Source organism: Eutrema salsugineum, unplaced genomic scaffold (genome assembly GCF_000478725.1).
Source record: "Eutrema salsugineum unplaced genomic scaffold, Eutsalg1_0 scaffold_6, whole genome shotgun sequence".
Classification (NCBI taxonomy): domain Eukaryota; kingdom Viridiplantae; phylum Streptophyta; class Magnoliopsida; order Brassicales; family Brassicaceae; genus Eutrema; species Eutrema salsugineum.
In genome coordinates, this window is record NW_006256547.1 from 2504652 (window position 1) to 2530272 (window position 25621).

Below are 25621 nucleotides of genomic sequence, written 5' to 3' on the forward strand. Positions count from 1 at the left end.
AAACATGAAAAGAAAAAAAACAAGCAAAGTTTCACATCGGAAACCGCTGATGTCACGGCAATGGACGCGGCAGAATCTGCATCTCCTCGCCGGAAAATTCGAGTTGAATATTCATTGTAGTCTTATCCTCCGACAAATCAACTTGAGCTGATGCTTCTTGAAGTTGCAAAGCATACTCAAGATTCCACAACACATCTCCCATTCCAGGCCTATCAACACCGTACTCGGCTAAACATTTCTCTGCAGCTTCCACGAATTTCCTCAACGATCCTTTACTGATCGTTCCCACAATTTTCGGGTCAATGATTTTCTCCAAGTTACCTTTTCTATGCAAATTCATAGCGTACTCTGCCAAATTAACTTGTTCTCTAGGCAACTGTGGGTTTATCACTGGCCTCGCGCAAAGAACCTCGAATAACACCACACCGAATGAGTATACATCGGATTTATCCGTGAGTTGCTGTCTTCGAAAGTACTCGGGGTCTAAATACCCGAAACTACCCTTCACCGCAGTACTTACATGCCCTTGTTCCATAGGGGCATCTTTGGAGAGTCCAAAGTCGGAAACTTTAGCGAGTAGGTTCTCGTCCAAGAGAATGTTAGTGGTTTTGACGTCGCGGTGAATGATCCCCTGCGCCGCACCTGTGTGGAGATAGTGGAGCCCTCGCGCTGATCCAATGCAGATCTCTAGACGTTGCTTCCACGACAAGGTAGGTATAGGGTTAGGATCATTTTCCTTGGAGCCGTATAAATGGTCTCGTAGTGGACCGTTTGACATGTACTCGTAGACGAGAATCATCTCTTGGTTTTCGTCGCAGAATCCAATGAGAGACACCAAATGTCTGTGTCTGAGTTTGGACAGCATCTGAATCTCCGTCTGAAACTCGTTGATTCCTTGCTCTGAACTCTGATTCCCTCTTTTGATCGCGACTTGCGTCCCACCGTCGATCTCTCCAATATAAACTTTCCCGAATCCTCCAACACCAATCACGGATTTCTCGTCGAAATTCTGAGTCGCGATCTGCAATTCGGTAAAGGCGAAATAGCGGCCTAATCCCTGGTTCGAGAAGAAGCTAGAGAATCCATTGCTTTTGCTTTTCCTCGACCCGAAAATACTCATGCGTCTCGATGTTGACCCGCTTTTGCTAGAGATGTAACTCGAGTGACTTGCGTGCAAAGGAAGCAACCAAGAAGAGAAACTATTCTGTTTTTGCCAGTCTTTAGGACGTCTCTGCCATCTAACAAGCAACACGACAACCCCGAAGAAAGCGGTTAGGCCCATCACGAATCCAATACCTGCGATCGCAAGCTTCTTTGACGACATCCCACCACTTGGGCCTTTGTATTTCCCGTCAACACCAAAAAGCCCATCTAAACTCTCGGCTGCGTTGTGCAGCTTCATGATCTCTAAACCGTTGAGAATCGCATTCGGTTTACCCGACTGAAGATTCGGTGTCGGACCGACTTGAACCAGTATCGAGCCGTTGGTGATAGCAGAGGCATTGAGCACGAAGTCCGTGTAGTAAGCTGTGCCTAGAGCGGTAGTTTTGGCAGAGAGATCGAGTCCGGAGATTGCAGAGAGCTTGTTGATGAACACATTGAAGACAAGCTCGTTTAGCGATTTGCTTACAATGTCACAGAAATGAAGCCTGATGAAGTAATCATGACCAGAGTCAACGCTCATTCTCCAAGAGAGGTTGAAATTCGGTTCGCTGGTTTGCGCATCGGCCATTTCTGCCGCCGTCGCGTAAACCGGATGAGGAGCGATGAGCGTGGTGGCTCCGCCTTCTGGGTAAGTAATCGTTTTGGGATCGACGGTGACATTTCGAGAACCTTCCGGGAACGAATTGTAGGGTTTATCGGAGGCCCAGAATCGAGAGAGGTGATCGATTTTAGGTGAAATTAAACCGCCTCCGATGTTTAACCGGTGAGAGATTTGAAGAGAGAAGCTGCTTAATCCCTTGAAATCAGGAGCTTGAGGAACAGAGGCAGCCGAATCGGGGATAAGCTCGTCGGGAACGGAGACGATCTCGACGGCGTTGATGAAAGCGACGGAGCCTTTGTGTGGTTTGAAATAGAGAGAGAGTTTCTCGGAGGCGTAGATTAGGTATTCCTTGAAGACGATGGAGGAGGAGTCTCTGGCGGAGAAGTCGTGTAAGAGGACGGTGGTGTCGGTGGTGACGGAGAAGACGGAATCGGTGAGATTGTAGAGAGGATGAGGGAGAGGGTAAAAATGGAGGCGGATCCAGTGGCGGCCGGGTCGGGAAATGTAGAAGGAGTAAGTTGATTTTCCGGCGAAGATTCGGGCGGATAAGTATAAGGGGAGGGAATTGGAGTCGGAGATAGGGATTGAGTCGACGGAGGTTTTGATTTCTTCTTCGGTTTGGAGGAAAGAGACGGATTGTTGATCGGATTTGAAATTCCGGCCGTCGGGGAGTTTAGTTTCCCGGGAGGAGCCGCAATCGATGAGGTAATTATCGGCCGGAGAGAAAGAGGAATTGGATTGGACGGCGAAGAAGGGAACAAAGAGGAGGAGGAGGAAGAAGAGGGAAACTTGGGAGGAGAAATGACGAAAATCTCCTCCCATTTTATTCGGCGAGGATTTGACGGTGGTGGTGGAGGAGGAGGAGGATGAGAGAATGAGAGGTTTAGCATGTAAGTGAATATAAACGAATGGTTTAAAATTTTGAACCAAAAATACTTTACAACGATTTATGAAATTCTTGCCGCCGGAGAGACGATATAATTTTTCTTTTTATATTTTTATATTTTATAATTTAAATCTGTTTGAAATTAATGTTTTTTGTTTTGTTGGAAGCACGTAAGGAATCAACGTGCAAAGATGTATGTAATTTTCATTTATTTTTTTTGTTAATTGAAGGAAGTTTCGAGTCAAAAGCTTGATTTTTTTAGTTGGGATAAGTTTCTTTGAGTTTACTATTACAAACAAAACCTGAGGAACCAAATTAGTAGGCAGTTTAAGAAACTCAAACAAAGTTTATCCGCTGCAGATGATAACTACTATTTTTTTCAGTGGTCAAATATTTTTGTTTTGGTTCTAAATTAGTGAAAGTCGTCATGTTCTTTACCCAAAAAAAAATAAGAGAGTCAAGTTTAGCTATTTTTGGTTTAAGATTTGAGAAATATTACAGACTACGGTTGATGTTCGAACATCTACTCATATACTGGAAGCTCACATTTCTAAATAGAAATATATTAAACTGCTCACACAGGCTTGAGATTTATCTGTGAATTCTTCTTACTCACACACATGCAGCAAAATTAGAATTTTTCTACATCTACTTTTTCATTTCCAAAATAATAGATATCACTGATATGATCCATGTAATTAGTTGTATGCGATATTTTTATCGAACAACCTTACGAAACCTACAAATTTCTTGTTCATGTTAAAACCAAACTGATTCCGCAAAGTGGTTTTTCTTGTTTAGACCAATGTTACACAAATATGCCGGGTTTTATGAGTCTTGTATTTGTTTCATCAGTTTTCCTTAGCTGTTGAGTGTTGAGTTGGGCATTGGGCTCAAATGATATTTTTGAGTCGGGCCTGTACAATCTTACACAGACGTTAAGATCCACCAAAATCGAAATACAAGTTATTACTTTATTTCCAAAAAATGTTAACAGATACATGGATAAATTGGATATATAGTAGAGTTTTTCAATTTTTGCATAGTCTTTGGCCCAATTATCCGGCTTAGTTTTGTATCATAATAAAGTTTAAGATTATATAGCATATATAATGTACCCACCCAGGTATATATGTATGTGCCAGCCATGCAGTATTATTTTTGTTTAGTAGTGTTTGTTCGTCTCCTAATATTCGAAAATTATTTCAAATATAGCTCAATTACTAGTACGACTTGTTCGTCTTTTAGTATATATTACCAAGTCAACTTAACTTTGGATATACTCTAGATTAATTCAATTATACAATAAATCATATGTATAGTGATTTATCACTTAATTAGCCACAGCTTTACAGATCAGAAGTAAATAATCCAGCCGTATTTGCACGTGGTTTTTTGTTTCTAACGTCTGTCATTCGAGTTAATTATAAACAAGTACTCGTACTCGTATTGGTTCTATTTTGAATTTTTTGATACATCAAAGAAATATATTCTACGTCAAGAAATGAGACGAATAACGGTTTTAGTAGTAATTAAGATTATAGATTATATTTGTCTTATTATGTATCCTTCAATTTATACTATTCAGAGTTATAAATGTATTACTGATTACAAAATCTGTACATACACAAATGTATAATTGATTAGGTAGACTACATGTCACCATATTCTGGATTGGTTGATGAAACAACACTATCCAAAATCGCGTTTAAACAATGATTGATTTGTTCTTCAAATTATATGTCGTAATAATGATGTTGGTGATGGTATGGAAAGAAAAATCCAAATTATTTTATAAGATTCTTAGTTTAATCGATATACATTAAATGTACATTGGTTGCGGTTGTGATGTAAACTTAAACTATTGAAGGAATATAATTGTTTTTAAAAGTTTCTCGTTACAAAACAAAACCTCTCATAAGTTTAAACTCGAGATTTTAACATAAAAAGTTTAAAACTCTAGAATATATATAATTCCGGTTAATAGCAATTGAATAAAACGAACAACTAAACCAATAGCAAAGGTGTGACCGTGTGAGGAATGTTGACTTTAGATTGGTGGTAGCATATTGACCATTCTAGTTTTTGGAGGTCCTTCTAATCCTACCGTACCAAAGGCTGAAGTTTTCGGAAGTATTTCCTTTATGACAAAATAATTTACAATAGAATATCTCTGATTTTGTAATTAAAATTGTAAGTGATGCTGCATTTGGAGGAAATTCACAATTGTGCTCTTTTAGACAATTGTCCATTTACTTTTACGAATGAGGTAGAACATATTTATTTAGTTTTAATTCGAAGACTTTTATTCTTTTGAAAAGAGCCGTATAAATACAAAATGTTTAAAATAATAATATTACTTAAAAATAATAAAATAATATTAATTGCATATTTAAATGGGTAGTATTAAGAAAGAGGCATGTCAACAAGAAGGCTTCATATTGGTAATTCACCTAACCATAGTGTTGGTTAGATATTCGGTTGTACTAAACTCAGTAACACCAACACCACAAACCTTTTTGTGAGATTTGACCATAGTAATCTAATTAATTATTATCAATTTAAAGAAATATAACCTTCAAAGAAAAATTAATTGATTGTGATATCTAACCCCGCCATTTGTTTTAAGACATAGGTTGTTCTCAAAGGATAAATAAGTATAGGCTTTGTTATAAATTCACAAATAGAAGTTTCAATTTCTCTAATAAAAATCATGAATCATTGTATCTTCATTAGCAATTACTATTCGAGATATATAAATACAAAATTCTTACACATTTCGTAAATTTTTTGACAATTCAATTGATGTTACTAACTGAAAAAAAATTACTGAAAATAATTTAACTATCATAATAGATTCTGTCATTCTGACTATTAATATAATAACCAAGTATATTTTTTGATCATTGCATAATTCATACTGTATTATAGACAAACTAAATTAGTATGTAATTTTCAGAATAAAAACATATAAAAACGTATGGAATGTCTACGTTCTAGGTTATTGTTTACAAATATTTGTGGTCCACTTCTTGTTGGAGTAGCTTAGAATCAAACATTATAGCTGACTTTCGAAATGATTTAATTCCAATTTCAAGTAGACTACTTAATAGTTAATACCAACAAGTATAATATATAGTACTCCATTTATCTTAGCAAATGTTTTTGAGTATTCTTTCTCCATGGACTCTGTAGTTTTTTATACATAAAAGCAAGAAAATGAGTTACCTGTTACACGTTAAAATTCGTGTTACTCTTTTAGATATGAAATTAAATCTGCAAATTTCCAGGTGTATTTTCTCGTTTAACTTGTTCTTCGTCTAATGGAAATCAGAAATGATGGATCACGCCTAAATTATTACGATATGCCATTAATAAAAAAATAATCGAGAGTGGTATAATAATACGGAACGATATATATAATTATATAAAGATACTAATAAAATTCAAACAAGCAAATGGAGAGCTCCCTAACCACCAAGTCCAAGTCAATAAGACCGCACACCAAATGCATGCCACAGGTTGGACAAAGTTTGATCATTTCTCACTTCTCTTGAACTCTATACATTTTTTTTTCTTGATTATTGTTTTGTAACAAGAACACGATTGTTAAGTAATATATATGGATAAAATAAAGTTATTTATAGTTCAATTTATAATTATAGATCAGATTATGTAGGCTATACTTTTTACTTTTCACTAAAGATAAATTTAGTAGGTTTCGGTAACTTAGATATGATCAAGTGGCCTCAAGCCAAGTTAGAAAAGTTTGGAAATTCCTCACTCAAAAATCATTTTAAGCTGTTTACATTATGAGGAAAGCATAAGAGCACCATGGTTTTTTCAGTTATAATTTGGTTATTTTAAAAAGTTACTTTACTCTTTTAAGGTCTTATCGTTATTCAATTTCTTGAAAGCTAAGCCTTCCAGTTTCCTCAAACCTATAATAATTAAGCTTTCAATTGAATACTAATACATAGACTCTCTCTTCCACAATTTAATACTATATCAACACACACACATTGCATATAATATGTACATCTAATGTATATGTATTTATGCAATGAGTGTATTGTAAGCATCTAAATCCAATTAAAGCACTAAGCATATCACACAAGGAAACGACTTTTCAAGAAATATGTATCAAAAATCAAACCCAAATATTAATTTTATTTCTCCTAACAAGCAACAACATTACCCAAGAAACAAATCTACGTTATACCCAATTAAACCCTAACAAGGAAACGTTATACATATTTTTAAATTATATTCTACTCACAATAAATATCATTTTCATGCAAAAAAGCATCGCTCTTTTTTTTTTTTGTTGCTTTACAAGAAAAAAGAAAGTTTAATTTTACAAATTTGTCTAAACAACTCCTCAGCGTCAGGCAAAATCGGTTGGCCTATCTCTGTTCCCTCCTCTAACACCCAACCCACAATTAATTTAGCAAAAAATTATATATAATATCATTACAAATTTATACACATATATACATATACATATATATAGATGACCCTCGTTGAGAAACCCCTTTCACAATTTGGTGGATCATTCAAGAAACACACATCTTCAAAGAAAAATAGCAAAATTAGAATGAAGAAGATAATGGAAGATCCAAGCAAGATTATGAGAAGATCAATCCACACTTTCCTCCAAAACTACCACCGTGCCACCACCGCAGCCGCCGTCGTCCTCCCTTTTTCCGCCGCTCTCCTCCTCTCTCAGCCCTTCTTCTCTTCTTCGTCTTCCTCCCTTCACGCGAGGCTAAACACGCTCTTCCGTGGAGCGGGTTTCTCTTCTTCTCTTGATTTCTTCAATATTCTAAGCCTTAAACTCTCACAGACCCTTTCTTCCTCTTTATTCACTCTCCCTTTCTCCCTCACTTTCTTCCTCTTCTCCAAAGCTTACGTCATCAGACTTCTTTCAAACAAACATGACTCTGAAGATTCCTCTGTTTATTACCTTCGTCTTCTCAGAACTTACATTTGTAACTCTTTCTTCCTTATCTCTGCAAACGCCTCTGCTTTTGCTCTGTTTTTCTTAGCATTCAATGTACTAGAATCCTTTGGGTTTTATTCTAGAAACTTCTACACTCTGTTCTCCCTATCCTCAGCGATTATCTACTCGATAATCCTCGCAAACGCCTTTGTCATCTCCAATTTAGCATTGGTTTCATCGACTTCCTCTTCATCAGGAGGATACACAACGATTCTCAAGGCGTGTCTTCTGATTCGTGGAAGAACTTCAACAGCATTGGCTCTTGCTCTGCCTACGAATCTCGGTTTAGCAGGAGTCGAAGCTCTGTTTCGATACAGAGTCGTGAAATCTTATTACCAAGGAGATAGAGATATTGTCTCCATAGCTCTCGAAGGAACTTTCATAGCTTACTTATACGCTCTCTTCTTGGTTCTTGACACCATTGTCAACTTTCTGTTTTACCAAAGCTGCGTCAAGAACGATGAGGATCAAAAGTTGTGTAGAGAAGACGAGTATTCGATCAAGATCCAAATTTGCGAAACAGAGAACACGAAGATTTGCATCAAAGGGCCAAAGGGTTTCCAGGAAATTTTGTGATTTCTTGTGTTTGATTGATGTAATTATTAAAAAGAAGATTGTACTTTTTCAGAGATTATTGATTCTTTAAGGATAATCTCGAGTAGCTTTCACTTCAAAGAAAGGCAAAGTTAAACGGTGGAGAACAATCACAGGATCTGCAAACTTCTCTCATTCTGCTTTTCTTTATTTTAGTCATTACAGTTTCCTTTTTTATTCTTCCTCTTCTTTTACTTATTTTCCCATCATGTAAAGTCACATACCAGAAACTATAATTAATGCCAAACTTGGAATTCACATTTGGTTAATCCTACAGTAGAATTTCATTGCCGACATAATATATGATTTAATTACTTCTTCAAGCTAATGAAGATGTTGACCATATTCTCACATTAACAAGGAGAGCCTTTGTTTTATAGCATAGATAAGTTCAAGCACAACCTTTCATTACAAAGATAGAAGAAGAAGTCACAGTTATTATGAAACAGACAGAGCAATAAACCTTTTTTGTTTTTTCCTTGAATTGAATCCTAAATATAAATTGATATTGGAGTATGTTAATGATACAGTTTACACTAAAAAGACAAAAAAGGATAGCGTGTTGTGTTGTCTTTATCACTAATCTCTCTACTTGAACCAGTGAAAGCAAAAGCCCTTTAATACATCATTCAATTTAATCTAAATTTCTTCTAATGGAGAGAATAAGAACGAATCAATTATGCTTTTATAAGTTAAAAGAATCAGAGTGGAACCTGGAAAACGTGAGTAAAAAAAAAAAGGTTTAAAAGCTTTGCAAGATACAAGTAAATAGTGTTTTGCTCAAAGGAAATCAAGAAACAATTAAGCAAAATTTTGTAGATTACCATTATTATATATATAAAGCAGCGGATTCAAAGGTCCAGATTATGGTTCAATGTCTTTTAGATTCACATTAAACCGGACAATTATACCTGATTTAATTATATACTACCAAACCAAAGAAACCAAGTCAAAACCTACAAACCGGCCTTTTCTGGTTGAACCGGCCGGTTCTTGGGTTTAAGTGAAAACTTTAGGGCTTCAAATTTTTTGAAGCTCAGACAACTTTTTTTTTTCTTCTTTTCCAACTTCTCCTCTGCTCGTAGATAGTTCTCAGCTTCGAGGTCGACGATTTCGAGCCAGATTTGTAACAGTTTTCAGGTTACTTTCTTTTGGTTTGTAATTTGTTTCTTTCGAATTAGTAAACTTCCCTGTTTCAAATAATATCTCTTCGTCGTCTGATTATTTCGTTTGAGGTTGCATCAATCTTCAACTTAGGTTCATTTGAAGATTCATCTTTTGGATGAGTTATATTGAGTTCACGATTTAGCTTCAGTTCCATCAAATTTTAGATTCTCAAACAGAATAGTAATTATAATTCTAAAATTTGGTATGAGTTTAGTGAAGCTCCATTTTTTTTTCTCAAACCCTCTCATTGTTATCTATCTTTGGTCCTACTTTGTTTGTTTCAAAATTTTCTGATTCCCAAGTCATGTTTTTTCTAAAAAGTCTTTGCTTTTCATTGTAGCTTTTAGGAGTGGTTAAAATGGCTGGGGGATCAAAGAGGTCTAAAAGAGCAAGACTTTATGACAGTGAATCAGAAGAAACAAGCGACCAGGAAAATCTCACGGTAATTTTTTTGTTGCTTTTGTCTGGCTAAGTTATTTGGATGGCTGTGTAGGTGAATTAATTGGCTGAGAATTCTATAATAGGTGGAAGGGGAAAATGAAGAGAATGAATTATCTGATGGGATAGAGAATGGTGAAGGAGATAGCATGGAAGATGATGAGGGAGGGAGTGAAGAAGACGACGAAGGAGATAGCGAGGAAGATGATGAAGAAGATGTAAAGGAAGATGTGGATGGAGAAAGCGATGAATGTGATTATGGAAATGACCAAGAGAGTGAGAGTGGCGATGAAGGAGACGGGAACAATGGAGATGCTGAGATGGAGGAGCTTCAGAAAGAGTACATTGAGCTTCGTTCACAAGAACAGTAAGATTTATCTGAACTATTTATGTCACTTTTGTTTTCATCATGGTGAATTCTTGTAGTTGTTTCTAGAAACGGTAGATACTCTTATTAAAGTCTTAACAAGCTTAATGTGCTTCTTCCTGGTGTAGGGATATATTGAAGAACCTGAAGCGTGATAAGGGTGAGGATGCTGCTAAAGGTCAAGCAGTGAAGAACCAGAAGGTCGGACATTGCTCTACTGTTTGTGAATTAGAAATCACATGCATGTAATTGCAGATGTATATACCAGGTTTATGTTAGTGAGATTAATCTAGTTTCAGACGATTATTTTTTTGCGCTCCTTGTATAGGCTCTTTGGGATAAAACTCTGGAGTTCAGATTCTTACTTCAGAAAGCATTTAGTAGTTCAAACAGGCTGCCGCAGGTAAGCTATTTCTCTTCTCATCTTTCATCTGTTAATCCTTGTATGTGTCATCATGCTTTTGACAGAAGGAAATGATATCCAGGAGCCTGTCAAATCGTCTTTTTGTTCGGAAGATGAGAATGTCTCAACAGCATATGCAGAGCTAATTACTTCATCTAAGAAGACATTAGATTCCCTCTTGGAGTTGCAAGAGGTATGTCTGCGAAGATATGCTTCACTGTTCTTCTTCTTTTTCCTCTGTGTTGAGAGTTATATCTTGCTTTAGTAACTCTGCGCCTGGTGTGTCTAAGTATGTTGTCTCTCAGTCACCTTTCTTTTACTCTATTTATCCAAAAATTGATTTTTGCAGGCTTTGTTTGAGAAGAATCCCTTAATTGATGAACAATCAGATGGTACGACGTATTCAACAAAAAAGCATAATTATTATCAGCATAAGCAAGGGTCAATAAAATATTTATTTTTTTCCATTCTATTGCTTCTCAGGAACAGCTACTATAAGGCGTTCAGAATCCAATCAATCAGATGGAGAAGATAGCGATGAATGGGACCGACTATCTGACATGCAAAGAAGGTATTCGAGACTAACTGTCTAACTGCAAAACATTAAAGTTCGCTTGTTCTGTCCAAGAAATAGAATTTTATTTCGTAAAAACATGATTGTCTTTATCCGGAGACCAATCTCATTACGCTTATATGTTTCGTTAACACAAACTTGGTCTTTGTTATGTAGAATGTCTGTGTTCCGAAACAAGGCCGTGGACAAATGGCAGAGAAGAACTCAAGTCACAACTGGTGCAGCTGCTATTAAAGGAAAGCTCCATGCCTTTAACCAGGTATAGACAGTAAAACCCTAAAAAGATTTTGCTCTTATACATCTGGGGATTGATTTTTCAGGAATCTAACTTGATTTATCTTCAAAAACCAGAACGTTAGTGAACAGGTTGCTTCTTACATGAGGGATCCAAGTAGAATGATTAAACAAATGCAACAATCAAGATCTACTGTTGCTGTTTTTGGAACCGTAAGTTTTGGCTATAATAATGAAACCTTCCAAGATCTTAGCTTTGATGAGTCAAATACATCTCTTCAGTTTGTTCTGATCCTTCAAGTTTCCATTGACAGGTCCCTGGGGAAACCATGGTACCAAATCAAGAGGTATTATCACAGTGTTTCTTACCAAATTAAGAATATTAAATCATTTGATGTGTCTTATTAGTTATCCATGCTCTGACATGTATACTCTTTGTCCAGGAAAAAGAACTAGAAGGAGACCCTGAACTTGTGGAAGATGCTGAATTCTATCAGCAATTACTAAAGGAGTTCTTTGAGACCATTGATCCAGCTTCCTCAGGTATAGTAGACCAAACACATTGGAATCATTAGATATGAAAATGCTCAGCGATTATCCAACAAACTAAGTCTTTGCTTGTGTTGAGACTTGATTCTAGTCTGGTTCTGGTTTCCCTGGAGAGTTTTTGGTTTTCTGAAATCTTGATTTTGCCATTGGCAGAGGCGGCTTTCTACGCAATGAAGAAATTTCAGACGAAGAAGAGGAAAGTTGTGGATCGGCGTGCCTCTAAGAGCAGAAAGATCAGGTTAATAAAATTCTTCATCTCTCTGGAATGGATTCATAAGCACAATTTGAGTTTCCCTTTTCCTTTTGAATAATTTTGTCTGAAAAAACGAAATAGGTATAATGTTCATGAAAAGATTGTCAACTTCATGGCTCCACGACCTGTGAAGATTCCTCCAAACACTGCGGATTTGCTGAAGAATCTGTTCGGTCTCAAGACCAGAAATGGTCTGTCTGAAGCATTATAATATGAACAAATCGCGCAATTTTGAAACGCAGGAAATAGATGGAATTTTGTTTGGTGTGGTGTGTTGTTGTAATACAAGATTCATAGTGAAAACTGAAAAACTCGTTTTATCTCCATCAACAAATAATTGTTTCTTAGTTCTTCTTATTGAAAGCCGCCGAGTTACACAAAATTTGATTAAGTTTTTTAAATCAGCTCAATGGTACATAGTTCTGATTGGATTTCCAGATCATTTTAAAAGATATACAATATAAACAGTAATGTCCAATCTAAATTTGGATTTTGGAATTAATGATAGGAGGACTAATTGATGCACTTGTTTAGCATGATTTTAAGTAATGTCCATTCTATATATGGAATTAATTATAGGAATTGTATGATATGCATACTACTTTTGTAAGAAAGATACTTGAGCAAACGCTGTCGTTTTGGCTCGTAACCTTTGAAGCCCTAGAAACAAATTAAGACCACCTACAAAGCACATAATATTCAGTGTCTTCTGGTTCTGGATTTCACACTTTTTTAGCTTTGCTAAACTCCATTAAATAGGTTTCTCTCTGATTTCTTCCTCAGTTTATCAAACTGATATTAACATTCCCTTCGATTTCCTTAAAGCAGGAACTATGATTCTTTTATTTTTTCAAAAGTTCCCTGCTTTCTGTTTCGTATTTTGCTCTCCGTTTTTGTATTTTGGGTCTACATATGTATAATGGTTTCTCCTCCTGAAAAAAATCGGATACATAAGCTGAGTCGGTTCCTTTCTTTTCCGTTGTTAGCTTAGGTTTCGAAAGTTTCCACCTTGAAACTTCTGTTAGCTATAAACACGTATGTTGTTCTCAATGCGCGCTTAGATTGTTATAATGTGTTTATGTAATCTGTTACTGATTTGTGGGATTTGGGGGTGGAGATGATGGAATATTAAAGTAAAAGGTCTGAGCAGGATGCAAATATGAGTAATGTGTGTAGCAATTGATGTTTAATTTAGTTTCGAGGAGACAAACTTAAGAAGAATCTAAATAGGAGAGGGCCCTTGTCCATGCCTTGAGCCATGGCATCTGTGGCTCCGCAAACTCTCCAACAATGAAACCTGATTCGCCACTGCACTATGTGCTGTGTCTGCAAATCTGATGGGGTCGATTATAAAGGCGTGGGGTTGCTTTCTAATATTGATTGCCAATCTAGAATTCTCCCTACATACATTTGTCTCCTCTTGCTTCTTTTTCATCATTTAGCTCTGCCCTCGTATCTCCTGCACTGATCAAAGACCTCCTTGACTGATCCACATTATACTGCGTCTTGAGGTTCTCTTTCTTGCTTTGTCGATTGTTGAAGCGTTTGACAAGTTTTATTTGATGTAGACATAGCTTCTCTTCTTTGGTGTTTTAGTTCATCATTTTTGTATAATGCGGCCTATAGAAGAAGTATGTATTCCTGAAGCTTTTTATAGCATTTACCTTGTTGTGGTTAAAAATGGCGAGTCTTTAGGCGAAAGTATGACTCTTTGGAGATCCATGACCTATTATGTGTGCAATATCAACATTTTATGCTTATTTTGTGCTGAGTCTTAAGTTGGATAATTATGATCAATGATTCTATGTGCATCGCTTATTATTATTAAGAATGTTAGATTGGGTTTAGTGAGCATTAAGCATATAGGGTGCGTTAACATGTTCTGTACAGTTGTGGTTGCAGCAGAGTGTGAAGGAGATGGCTGGACACAAGATGGCACACGCAACATTGAAAGGGCCAAGTGTTGTGAAGGAGTTGGTTATCGGGATCACGCTCGGTCTAGCGGCTGGTGGGCTATGGAAGATGCATCACTGGAACGAGCAGAGGAAAACAAGAGCCTTTTATGATTTGCTTGAGAAAGGTGAGATTGGTGTTGTTGCAGAGGCGTAATCATAGAGAGATCTTCTTCCCAGTACCAAGTATTTTTTGACGATGACGATTACCTCAAATTTTGGCGTTTGTTGATTAAAGACCCATTTGTCGTTTTATTTCGTTTGGCTTCAACGTTAGAGGCAGTATTATGATTTCTAGCCATTTGTTTTTTGTCACTGTGAGACAATGTCTTTAGCTCTGATTACAAATAGACATGTTTGTCTAAATGCGGGGGAAAAAACAAGATGTAACTAAGAAAAACAAAATATATAAATTCTAATTTTGTGGATTAGATGTGTAAATTTTAATTCTCTAAAGTCTAAACGTTTTTCCAAGTTGTATATTTTTTTTCTTTCAGCTAGATGTAGAATAAAGAATGTAGAGAAGACAAAGGACAAATCAAAAAGACGGAAAGTACGGTAATAGTAAGAGGAACCTTTTCCTCAAGTCTCTCCAACTCTTTTCTTCTCGCTTCCTCTTTAAGTTTTCTCTGAAAATTCTCCATTTTTCTTCCACTTTCTCTCCCTCTCTCTCTTACACAGATCTTCCAAGTTAATAGATCTCCAGTACGCATTCCTTATCGCTTCACCGAAATCATTAAAAAAAATATATACATAAACCCAACATAGTCTTTTTTTTTTTGTCTTTCGCATCTTAAAAGATCCTTGGATGCGTCTTTGGAGCTAAAAGTAAGATTCAACAATGTTAGAAAAATCTTCTATCTACTCCACTCCACTCTAGCTTTGTAGATCTTTTTCTATCGTTTTATTGATTCATCTTTTTCGGATAATGTTTCCGAGTTTCTGCTATTGCAGATTCATTAGCTGCTGTTTCATCTTCTTTTTCTTTTTCTTTTTCTTTTTCTATTTATTATTGCCGAGTTTTCAGATAAAAAAATTTCGGTACGGTACTCATGAATCTGATCTTCTTCCTCCTCCAGTTTAAGTCTCCTGGATAATCTGAATCACAAAGATTTCCATCAATGTGATTTTACTACTCGATCCTGTTCTTGAATACATTTTTTTTTTTTTGGAATGGACCAGTTTTGTTGCTTTAAATAAATACTCTTTAGAGATCTTAAACGTAATAGTCAGCACAAAGTCAACTTCCACAAGTATCTGTCTTGATCCAAATCCTTCTCTTTCTTGCTACTGCAGGTTTACTACTCTCTCCGTTCTATTACAGAGTTATACTAAGCGAAATGCAGGAGGATAGCTTATGGAGATTGTGTCCTGTACAGGATATTGATACATTCTTAACCAGCAGATATGGCGACAACAATGCGCTTTCTTTATTGTATTGTGATCTTTACATGAGACAGTTCAAGGAATCATTGAAAAAGACCATGCTTGAGCAAGAATCTGTCTTTGAAGATCAGGTAAGCTTTTTCATTCCCCAATTTTTGTCGTTAGAGTAATGTGTCTTCAGTAGATGTTTCATCTCAGTGTTTTCTGTTTCTCTGATAATACTTGTCAGCTCAGATCCACGAGCTTCATCGTCTTTATCAAATGCAGAAGGAACTGATGATGAAAATGGAGGGAACCAACAACATATATAGTCAACCTCGACATTTATTCCTTAATGCCAGGGCCTCTAGTCCTAGAGCGAGCATACACTGGATGGGTTCAGCCATCTCCACCTCCAAAACTAGCGTCTTGCCACCAGATGACGCATCTGCCAAGATTGATGAAGCTGGTTTTTTTGGAGATGAGAGTGATAAGTCTGGAGAGAAGGTATTGGAAAAAGGTTTAAAGAATGGACAAGTCCATCAAGTTCTCAACTTTGCTAAAGATCAATCTCCAAGAAGCATCAAATCGGCCGTCCACCCGGAAAATGTGCAGCATTCATCTGCTTTGCTGAGGTCCAATTGTATACTTGACTTGAACGAACCTGCTAAGATCGAGGAACATTCAGATTATGAGCTTAATCAGTTCCTGAGTCCAGCCCAAACAAGGAGTGAAAGAGCAGAATCTCAAGCGCAAGACCCGGATATCTCTGCAAAAAGCCAAGTTGGTGAGAAATGTATCTTGATGGTACATATTAATGTTTTCTTGTAACGTTTTCCTGATGTAATGAAAGCTATACCGGTCCGATCAATGATCTTTGAGAATTGATTAGCCACTTTCTTTTGTGCAGAGAACGAAATCGACTTGAATATGTCTCCCCTTTCAACCGAACAAGTGACAACTTTCAAGGAGATAGAATCCGAGCAACCCAGTGAGATTGTTTCAGCTTCATTGCACGGAAAACAAGGATCAGTACCATCACAACTGATAGTTCAAGCGCTCCCATGTTCAAAAAGCATTTCACTTTCCCACAAACGTTCCTCGTGGCCTAGGAAGAAACGAAAACGTGGAGCAAAATCCACCACTGCGGAATCTGTTCCTCGCAGGAAATCCCGGAAAGGCTCAAATCTTGACTCGAACTATGGTGTTAATGAGGATGATAACCATTCTCTGAGTACTACCTCATACATGACTGAATCTGACCATAATCAAGAGCGTCTGGAGAAAGGGAGTTCGAGTTCTCTGTCTGAGATTAAACCTGCTAGAATTTTGACCAGTTCAAGAAAAAGAAGATCTCGTAAACCACACATAGATTCAGGCAAGGATACTATTGCAAGAACCAAATCCAAGACCAGAGGGAGCTTTCTTGTTACAGAGGAAGAGGAACAAGCAGCAGCAGAGGCTATAGTTGATATGTCATTATCAGAGTCAGCAGGAAATTCCAACATGGAAACCTCTAATTGGATCACTCCTCTGCGTTGGTTCGCTAATATTGCTTCTTCGGTTGTTGAGGCAAAGACATTGCAGCTAACAGAGATGAAAAGAAGACACAAGAGGACCACACGCAGGCAACAAAAGCATGAAGATCACCACAACGAGATTCTCCCGAGCCTAAGCACTTTTATAGGAAAGGAAACGAATGATGCTCACTCTAGGTACTGCAGCTTGATGGAAAATACGGTAATCGATTGGGGAACCATAACAAAACGAAGAAGAGGCATCAGAATTCCAAAACATCCATAGCTTCCTTTTCCAGATTCTTGAGGAAGAAGAAGAAGAAGATAGTTTTTGTCTTTTGTAACAGAGAGTCTCGTTACAGAGATCACACACTACACGTAGGGGATATTAAAAACTCATTAAATGAGTGAAACTTTTGCGTCTTAGCTTTCTACACTTATCTGTGAACTAGCTAGATGATACTCAAAGAGGCTCATCTTATTTATAACAGCATACAACAGAAAGTTGAGATCTTTAGTCTTTATGACTCATCTTACTTATTACTTAGTGTTGATTACTTATTATTAATCATTCAAAAAGCGTTTTAAGGAGTGGAGAGTTGAGTAAAATAAGGGTTTTGAAGAGTTTGTTGAAGGAGATCATCGTCGTCCCAAGAGTCTCGATAAGTCTCCAGATTTTCAAGGGAATTCAATATAGCTGACTTACACAGCTCCTTTCTCCATTCCTCCAGATGTGGAAACCCGATGTAATCTGCGTATTTATCGCTATACTGCAATTTATATATATAAGAAGAAGAAAACAGAGATTCAGATTAGAAAAAAAAATGGATCTTTGACCCAAAAAAGAAAGAAGAGTAAGAGAAAGTGTGTTTTTTTGTACATTGAAATCGGCGATGTCGTGAGTGTTACGTTTGGGGATTCCGTTGGCTTCTCTGGATCGGTAGAAATCGGCGATTGATTGCATCATCTGATCGGAGGGAGGAAGTGAGGTTTTGCCTGACAAAAGCTTAGCGATCCATTTCGCTTGTGATTCGAAGAAAGGGAACCCTATCAACTGCATTGGTTTTCGTAAACCGGACATTGATTGATTGATTGATTGATAATCATTCATACGAATAAGTGATTTGGTTTCAAATGAATCATTTTTTTTTCACCTTTCGAGGGATGCCGACAAAGGAGAGAGAAGGAGAGAGACAAGGAGAGAATGTATGTTCGAAGAGTGGGCCCACTCTATTATCATCAATTTCCACTCTTCCTTTACTCTCAAGAAATGGGAATTTGTACCAATACCTGCACATTAATCTCTCTCTTTTTTTTACGTAGAAAAATCAAAACAAATTTCGCAAATCTAAAACACTTTTTTATCCGTATATTTAGCATATCAGTTTGTATTAATGTTTGTCGTTGCAGCATAATTTGGATTTAAATTTAGTAATTTGCATCAGTGCATGTGTAAGTTTCATACGACAAAAAACAATTTGAAAGTTAGAGAAATGTATCTTAATTGAAAGAGTGGATATGCTGCAAGCCTACTTTGTCACTATGATTAACTAGAAGAATATTATCCCTGTTTTTTTTTTTTTTTTTTATCGACAAGCAAGACGTGTGCATATATGACATATTGACATTAGTTTATCATTTTTGGGTATGACTCATATACATGACAAGGAATCAAGAAAACAATCAGAGGTTCGAAAAAAAAAAACAAAAATTTATTTTCTAATTTTTGAAAATCCAATAACTTTATTTAAAGGCCAAAAAATATGAATTTGTTATAAATAGATTTACCATGTTAAAAAAATGAAAAGAAATTAACCTAAAATATGTAAAATCATATCAAAAGAAAACTTACCCGGTACAGTAAATAATGGTGTCAGCTACAATACAAGACCCATCAACGAAAATGACCCGTCCATCTTCTTCTAGAGATTCAATCTACAACCATTTATTTTTACATCAATGCACTGGACCACAACCATATGAAACACGTTTTAAAAATAAACTGTATAGTATAAGTACTATTAATTATATATGATGATGAATGAAAAAATGGTGATGGTGAGAGACTGAGAGTGTACCTGTGGATGAAGATGGAAGTTTTGATGTTTTGAAATGACTTTGGACAAGCCAGGAGGAACGTCAAGTGATTTGGCACTTAGATGAACTTCCTTTGCCACATCCACAAGCTCTATTGATATGTCTTGTCCACTCATCGAACACCCAACGACCACCACCACCTAATCATTCAATTAGTCATGATCATCATGCATCATAAATCATCATTCCATATATGTATCATCAAGTTTATTTATTAGTTAATCACCTCATCACGAAAAGGATCAGGCACCCTGTAGATATGGCTATGAAGCTGCTTCCTCTTCCACAAATCCATTCCTATAAACACCAAAATCATATATCAGAAACAATACCATCCTTTTTGTCAACCTTTTTTGCTTTGTTACTACCACTAAGAACTTTCTGACAAGAAAACTAATTTCTTTAAATTTATTTGTATAATGATTCATTCTACTATAAATGAATGTATTATTCTTTTTATTGTTTATATAGAAAATTGCATTTTTGACTCCAAATAGTTAGTTTGAGATAGATCCTCCAATTCATATCTACATCAACTATACACAGAACAATGTAATTAATCATATATGTGTATATATATATACATATATAAAAAAAAACAAAGATAAATGTATATACCTATAATGGAAGGCAATCTAGGATAAGAGTAATGGCCAGAGGCAACAACGACAGCATCAAACACTTCTTCAATAACCTCTCCACTCTTCTTCTCTACACTCTTCACCATCCACCTCTTCATATTACCATCGTCATCATTATTATTATCATCATTCACCATCCCCACAAACTCAACCCTTACATTAAACCTAATCATCTCTCTCAACCCAAACACTTGACAAAAATCCTTAAGATACAACCAAAGCTCCTCATGCCCTGGAAATCTCCTCGTGTCCCTTCCTTCTTTTGCGATGAACGGGAAATCAGAGAAACCCATTACCTCTCTCGGAGTAGCCAACCTCAAGGATGAGTAAACACTGCTATGTACTTTTAGGGCTTTGGTTTTTCCCAATGGATCTTCTTCTTCCACGTTTGGTTGGTATAGCCATTGCCCTCCTACGTCGTCGTTTTGCTCCATTACCACCACCTTGTGCCCTTCTTTCTTTAGCTCTCTCGCCGACACTAACCCTGATGGTCCTGCGCCTATCACACAAACCTTCTTTGATTCGCTCTTAGTTGGTTCTGTTATCACTAACACCATTCTTGTCGGTGCTCGGAGAAGAAGTTAAATGATTTTGATTTGATTATGAGGTTGATAGGTTTCTCGTTGTCTCATGGCTCATGGGGCATTCTTTATATATAGTTGAATAATGTTTTTGTTGGTCAGTTTACAGGGGCATATCTGGAAAATAGAGAGCCATGATTTTATTATTTTTAGTAACCATAATATATGTACATATATATATATATGGCTTCAACTATGGACAGGAATATAATTTAATAGATTCACTAAATCTGATGTTTATTAATTTACTTAATATAGATGAAATAGTTAGATTAATTTGCTAAAGAGGTAAAACTGAAATAGAAAAATTAACGTAAGAACCAACTTATAAAAATGATACTACTCAAAAGAAAGATTGACGACGGCAAAAAAGAAAGAATCAAAAGAAAATTCAGAAAATAATAATAAAACACGTAACAGAGAAAATAAGTAAAGCAAAAAGAAGCTTGTGATCGAATCTTCGTTTGAAATATCACAAGCGATTTGATCTACAAAACCATTATTACTAGTATCTGCCGATTGTAAATTTTTGATATTACTATGGGGACGTGCTCTACCTTTAGGTAATGTAGATCCGCCTCTGTTATATATTGATTTTTTTTGGTTAATGCAGTGAGGATTTTAAGTTTATAACTAACTAAACGAAAAAAGAAACATATATAGTGACATTTTCTTCTATTCAAAACTATTTTTTTCTGTAGATGACTATTTTATGAAAAATTATTATTCTTATTACTGTATCATTTTATTATCATAGATTCATTATTATTATTATTAATATTACTAATTGGACATCACAGAAAGGTAAATATTATATACCAATGCAAATTAATGTTACAAATCAAATTGCTTTGTGAAGTAAACGAATACTAATATAAAGAGATGAGACGTGGTAGACAAAAAAAAGAGGACGCAGGTAATACTACAAAAACAATGATAGCAAAGATGATTGATTAGTTATAATTGTCTTTTCCACGCTAAATGTGGGTGACTCTTGTTTTTACGATATTTAACCAATAATGAGTTATGCATGTTGAGTTTACAATTTCTCCGAAAATAGAAAGTACTCAAAACCTACGAATTAGCAACCATGATCCTGATGTAATTATATGTCATAGACAACTTAATAAGCTGTTGTCGAAGCAATATATACCGAAGAAATTAAAACACTATCATCATTAATTGATCCTTTATTTGAAAAAGTTGATCATTATTGTTTGCTTAGCTATATATGCATAATCTATCCAATTCAAATCGGGCACGGGCATATCCTAAATTTATCATTATTAATCCTCCTCGTGGATATCAAGATTAAATATTTTCATGCACGGGATCTAAATTAAGCAAGATATAACTGGGGCCGCATTAAATATATCAATAAAAACATTTTACATTACATTATTCATTCATTGAGGTAACGGGGGACCCGGTTTGATCAATCAAGATCTCTGACTGACCAACCTTACGTCAATACGACAATTCCATATTTTATGTAGGTCCAATTTTTAGTATTTTTTTACAAAAAAAATAATATTATAGTGTTTTTTACAAAAGTGTAATTTTTATGAGTACGTTGGAAACTTTCTACTACAATAAATTTTCCTTAAAAGGCAATGGTGTAGTATCCTATATACAGCGTTGCTTTACACATTTTGACTGTTGTTAAAATTACTTTAAATGTTAATTGGAAAGTACGACTAGTAGTTTACCAAAAGGCATGTCTTACTAAACTGTCACATTATATATATATATATATGTATATATTATCCACCAAAATTAAAGGAGAAAAAGTCACAAAAAGTAACCTTTTCAACGAAGTTCTGTTTGTTGGAAATCTTATCAACAATCCGACATATAGACCTTTTATATACGATAGAGACATAATAATTAGATTATGTAATTGTGGATTTACCCAATAATTGAGCATTATTTGAGAAGCTTAAAGGAAAGATGACTTCAGAAAATTTACTCGTTAAGTGCTATTACCAATATGATCAATTTTTACAAAGACCTTTTAATTTCTTGCCGACGAAATATTTACTGTAGTTGTTCGTATATAAAAAAGGACCGAGGCATTATTCAAACTCATATTATTAAATGGCACCAACCAATTAGGATTCTTTACACCACGTTACCAATCAGAATAATTTGGTCAGGTCAATTCATATCAATTGCATCACATTCACATTAGAGTATTTGCACTATATGACAATACAAATCATGGTATTTAGGAAAACAACAAGCTTATTTCATTGTCCAGCAAACAAAAGTTAAAAAATGAGAACAGTGTATGAATGATTGATGATTAGCGTGAAACTGCATGTTTTCGCTGTTGTCACTACGCTTTCACACACGCAAAAATGAGTTAATACGGACAAACACACATTAACAAAATAATCAATATAAATTATATAATTATTGAGTAAAAGGTGTCAAATTGACAAATTCTTACGGATCTATGCAAAATAAAATATAATATAACTAAAAGAAAAAAGAAAAAATTTGCCGTGAGGAGCAGCACAAATCTTTAAAGAAACCTTCATCTAATTGACTATTGGTAAGCAAATATTATTATTCAGTCGTTTCCTTTCCTTTGATCAGCATCCAAATCAATATTCCTTGTTTATTATTGGATCAGTTGTTTCCCTTTACTCGGTTTACTCTGCTCATATAAACGATTGGGCCTACGGTGGGCTTTGTACTTGAATAGAAAATCCCTTGTTGACAAAAAAAAATCCTTTATAAAAATAAAAAAAAACATGCAATCTGAAGTTCTGAAGTCTGAACTATTCGAGTTTAGCCAGTTTAATAGTCCACTGTCCATCGCCCGCTTAAAATCTAATCCCCCTCGTAACATCATCATTAAATCAGATTAGACGAGTTTCCATTCAAACGAATCGATTCTCCACGGGTTTCATTCACTACACGTCTTCTAATAATTACTATCATTTTAAATACGTAGTTGATAAAAAAACGGTGGCTTTTATTTATTTAACTATGGGACGGCCAATATATGTACATGAAGAATAGCATATAAACTCATGTGTAGGATACTTGGCATGTTCCTGTACAGGGGAATAAGAATTTTGCTACTTTTTTTTTTGCTTCAAGAACAAATTACCACATTTCCTCATCTTTCTCGTGAGCTTTAAGAGGATATAAGACAAACATATTGATATATATATATATATATATATATATATGAAGCTCAGACAATATTGAGAGTCTCTTGGGAAGATTAGATGGACAGTTTAGTTAAGCAAAGAAGAGGAAGGTACACGTCACAAAATATCATTTTTATTAAATTAATTGTGCCTATAATATTTTTGATAAGTCTAATCGTATCGTATTCCTATCAGAAAAATTGTTTGTGGTAAGATAAATATTTGTTTTTCTTGATATGCATATTTTATAGGGTGTCAATTTCTGAATCCAAACAAACGGATTTTCCAAAGCTATCGGAACTGGCCATAACCGGTAAGTACCACTTGTTTAACATCTCTTTCCATGTTCCAATATAAAGAATCACAAAAATAATTTGAAAGATGTTTGACTATACTATATATTTTGCTTTCCGTGATATCAAATTGAAGATAATCCAGCATTAAATTGGCTGAAAAACCAATCATATTGGTACGAAAAAAATGACTACTACAACGAGAAAGAGAGTGAATTCGCAGTTTCTATTGCGGCTGCTGCATTTGTCATTAGATCAATGGAGGAAGCATATGAAGAAAAGACAAAAAAGATAAGAGAGGAAATCAAGAGGTCGCGGACGAAGAAAACCAAATCGGTAATACCTAAAACTGAAGTAAAGAGACTAAACGAATCATTTACTCAAGAGGTGCATATTGGAGGTAATTAATACAGTAGACTAGCGAAGTGGTTACTACCTTTTTCAGAATCAAAACTTATATTGTAATAAAAACATTTATTGTAATATGATTTTTTCTTTCGTCGGTAGAGGAGAGTTTCAGAAAAAAGCCGTCGGAATATTCACCAGAAAACCGTCGGACACAAGAGCTTGGCTCATCCTCCAGAGCATCAGGACTTGCTAGAGCGCCAAGTAAAGCAGATTCTTGGGAAAACACTCAAATGAATAAGATTAAATTAAGGTCAATTTTTAATTCTTAGTTTTTAATAATATAAGATATTAAAAAGTATACAATTTCTTTGACCCAAAAAAGTATAAGGTGTCTTATTAGTTACGTGGAAATTAACTCTGCTTGAAGGTATGAGAAAATGAAAGCTGAAATTGTGGGCTGGGAAAATGAGAGAAAATTAACAGCTAAACTCAGAATGGAGAGGAGAAAGGTTATTATTTTCCTATATAATGGCTATTTTTTTTGTATTTTAAAATAGACGGTGACTAATATTTTAATTTTTTTCTATAACATAGAGTGAACTGGAGAAGAGAAAAGAAATAAATAACCAGCATTACAAGTCAAAATTAGCAAGGATCCAACTAATTGCTGATGGAGCTAAGAAACAGCTCGAGGAGAAGAGGAAGAGCAAAGAAGCTCAACTTCGAGATGAAGTAAAGAAAATGCGTCGAACGGGCAAAGTTCCCATCAATTACTTCTGCTTTCGGTGTTACTAAAATCAAGATTAGTTTTATAAATTAAATTGATATTTGTGGATATCTATGAAAGAAAGAAAAATCGAGAAACTCATGATATCTAAGATCATAAATAAAAAAAACTACCATATTCAATAATGAATAAGTCTTTTGAATACATCATCAGTTCATCACCATGCGTAATTTACAGTTTTTTTTTAATTTCTCAAAATGAATTCCTAACATTTTGAAAATGAATAAATTTCTATAGATTTGTATGAATCACGAGCCATAAATTGATATTTCGGATATCATAATAACAAATAATAATTATGCTCGATGAAAATTGAATATATGATGTGATAGTCGATGTTTACATGCGTCCTCTCCCCTATTTCATACATAAAATGTATTAAATAAGTCGAGTGAACACAAATAGGGACCAAACAGGATTTGAAAGATGGATATATGACTCGATGTAGCGATATGCCATCAAAAGAAAATGAGGCATTCTTTGGTCCAGCCAAGCTTCTCTCTTACCCTCTTGGTTTCTTTCTCCATTGGCAAGACTTATAACTAGCAACTCCTCTATGTGGTGGCCAGGACCATTAGCATTTACTATTCTCTCTTCTTATTTGGAAATTTGTAATACTGTCCTTGTACAATTCTCTATCAATA

At 35.4% G+C, this 25621-nt stretch overlaps 7 protein-coding genes across 11 annotated transcripts; 5 read left to right on the top strand and 2 right to left on the bottom strand.

The window, feature by feature from the left end:
• Positions 1-52: 52 nt before the first annotated feature.
• Positions 53-2587, bottom strand: LOC18011627 (probable receptor-like protein kinase At5g61350). The gene has a single exon (XM_006394454.1). The coding sequence runs from the start codon at positions 2585-2587 to the stop codon at positions 53-55; it is 2535 nt and encodes an 844-aa protein (XP_006394516.1).
• A 4577-nt stretch (positions 2588-7164) lies between these two features.
• Positions 7165-8482, top strand: LOC18011670. The gene has a single exon (XM_006394455.2). It carries the CDS (start codon positions 7165-7167, stop codon positions 8227-8229), a length of 1065 nt encoding a protein of 354 aa, XP_006394517.2. The 3' UTR covers positions 8230-8482.
• Positions 8483-9284: 802 nt separating this feature from the next.
• On the top strand, positions 9285-12598 carry LOC18011671 (protein bfr2). 2 transcript variants are annotated; one of them, XM_006394456.2, is made up of 14 exons: positions 9285-9387; positions 9755-9856; positions 9939-10219; positions 10348-10420; positions 10548-10622; positions 10705-10815; positions 10972-11014; positions 11106-11193; positions 11353-11455; positions 11548-11643; positions 11745-11777; positions 11874-11973; positions 12133-12217; positions 12314-12598. In XM_006394456.2, exons 2-14 carry the CDS (start codon positions 9773-9775, stop codon positions 12441-12443), a joined length of 1302 nt encoding a protein of 433 aa, XP_006394518.1. In that variant the 5' UTR covers positions 9285-9387; positions 9755-9772; the 3' UTR covers positions 12444-12598. The 2 variants fall into 2 exon arrangements, with proteins under 2 accessions (XP_006394518.1, XP_024007629.1); XM_024151861.1 differs by having other exon boundaries at positions 11112-11193; positions 12314-12458.
• Positions 12599-13003: 405 nt separating this feature from the next.
• On the top strand, positions 13004-14551 carry LOC112083409 (cytochrome c oxidase subunit 5C-2). 3 transcript variants are annotated; one of them, XM_024151359.1, is made up of 2 exons: positions 13004-13743; positions 14123-14551. In XM_024151359.1, exon 2 carries the CDS (start codon positions 14150-14152, stop codon positions 14339-14341), a length of 192 nt encoding a protein of 63 aa, XP_024007127.1. In that variant the 5' UTR covers positions 13004-13743; positions 14123-14149; the 3' UTR covers positions 14342-14551. The 3 variants fall into 3 exon arrangements, with proteins under 3 accessions (XP_024007127.1, XP_024007128.1, XP_024007129.1); XM_024151360.1 differs by having other exon boundaries at positions 14135-14551; XM_024151361.1 differs by having other exon boundaries at positions 14138-14551.
• Positions 14552-14993: 442 nt separating this feature from the next.
• On the top strand, positions 14994-17548 carry LOC18011924 (myb-like protein AA). 2 transcript variants are annotated; one of them, XM_024151749.1, is made up of 4 exons: positions 14994-15012; positions 15481-15701; positions 15805-16336; positions 16460-17548. In XM_024151749.1, exons 2-4 carry the CDS (start codon positions 15525-15527, stop codon positions 17350-17352), a joined length of 1602 nt encoding a protein of 533 aa, XP_024007517.1. In that variant the 5' UTR covers positions 14994-15012; positions 15481-15524; the 3' UTR covers positions 17353-17548. The 2 variants fall into 2 exon arrangements, with proteins under 2 accessions (XP_024007517.1, XP_024007518.1); XM_024151750.1 differs by lacking the exon at positions 14994-15012 and having other exon boundaries at positions 15677-15701; positions 15800-16336; positions 16460-17545.
• On the bottom strand, positions 17524-20410 carry LOC18011753 (flavin-containing monooxygenase FMO GS-OX-like 8). The gene is made up of 7 exons (XM_006394458.2): positions 19782-20410; positions 19390-19460; positions 19145-19303; positions 18919-19001; positions 18221-18356; positions 17947-18120; positions 17524-17836 (listed from the first exon to the last, which is right to left on the bottom strand). The coding sequence occupies exons 1-7, from the start codon at positions 20359-20361 to the stop codon at positions 17651-17653; spliced, it is 1389 nt and encodes a 462-aa protein (XP_006394520.1). The 5' UTR covers positions 20362-20410; the 3' UTR covers positions 17524-17650.
• Positions 20411-23607: 3197 nt separating this feature from the next.
• On the top strand, positions 23608-25087 carry LOC18011754. Its single transcript, XM_006394459.2, has 6 exons — positions 23608-23659; positions 23801-23862; positions 23979-24242; positions 24350-24500; positions 24618-24699; positions 24785-25087. Exons 1-6 carry the CDS (start codon positions 23628-23630, stop codon positions 24983-24985), a joined length of 792 nt encoding a protein of 263 aa, XP_006394521.1. The 5' UTR covers positions 23608-23627; the 3' UTR covers positions 24986-25087.
• The last annotated feature ends 534 nt before the right edge of the window (positions 25088-25621 follow it).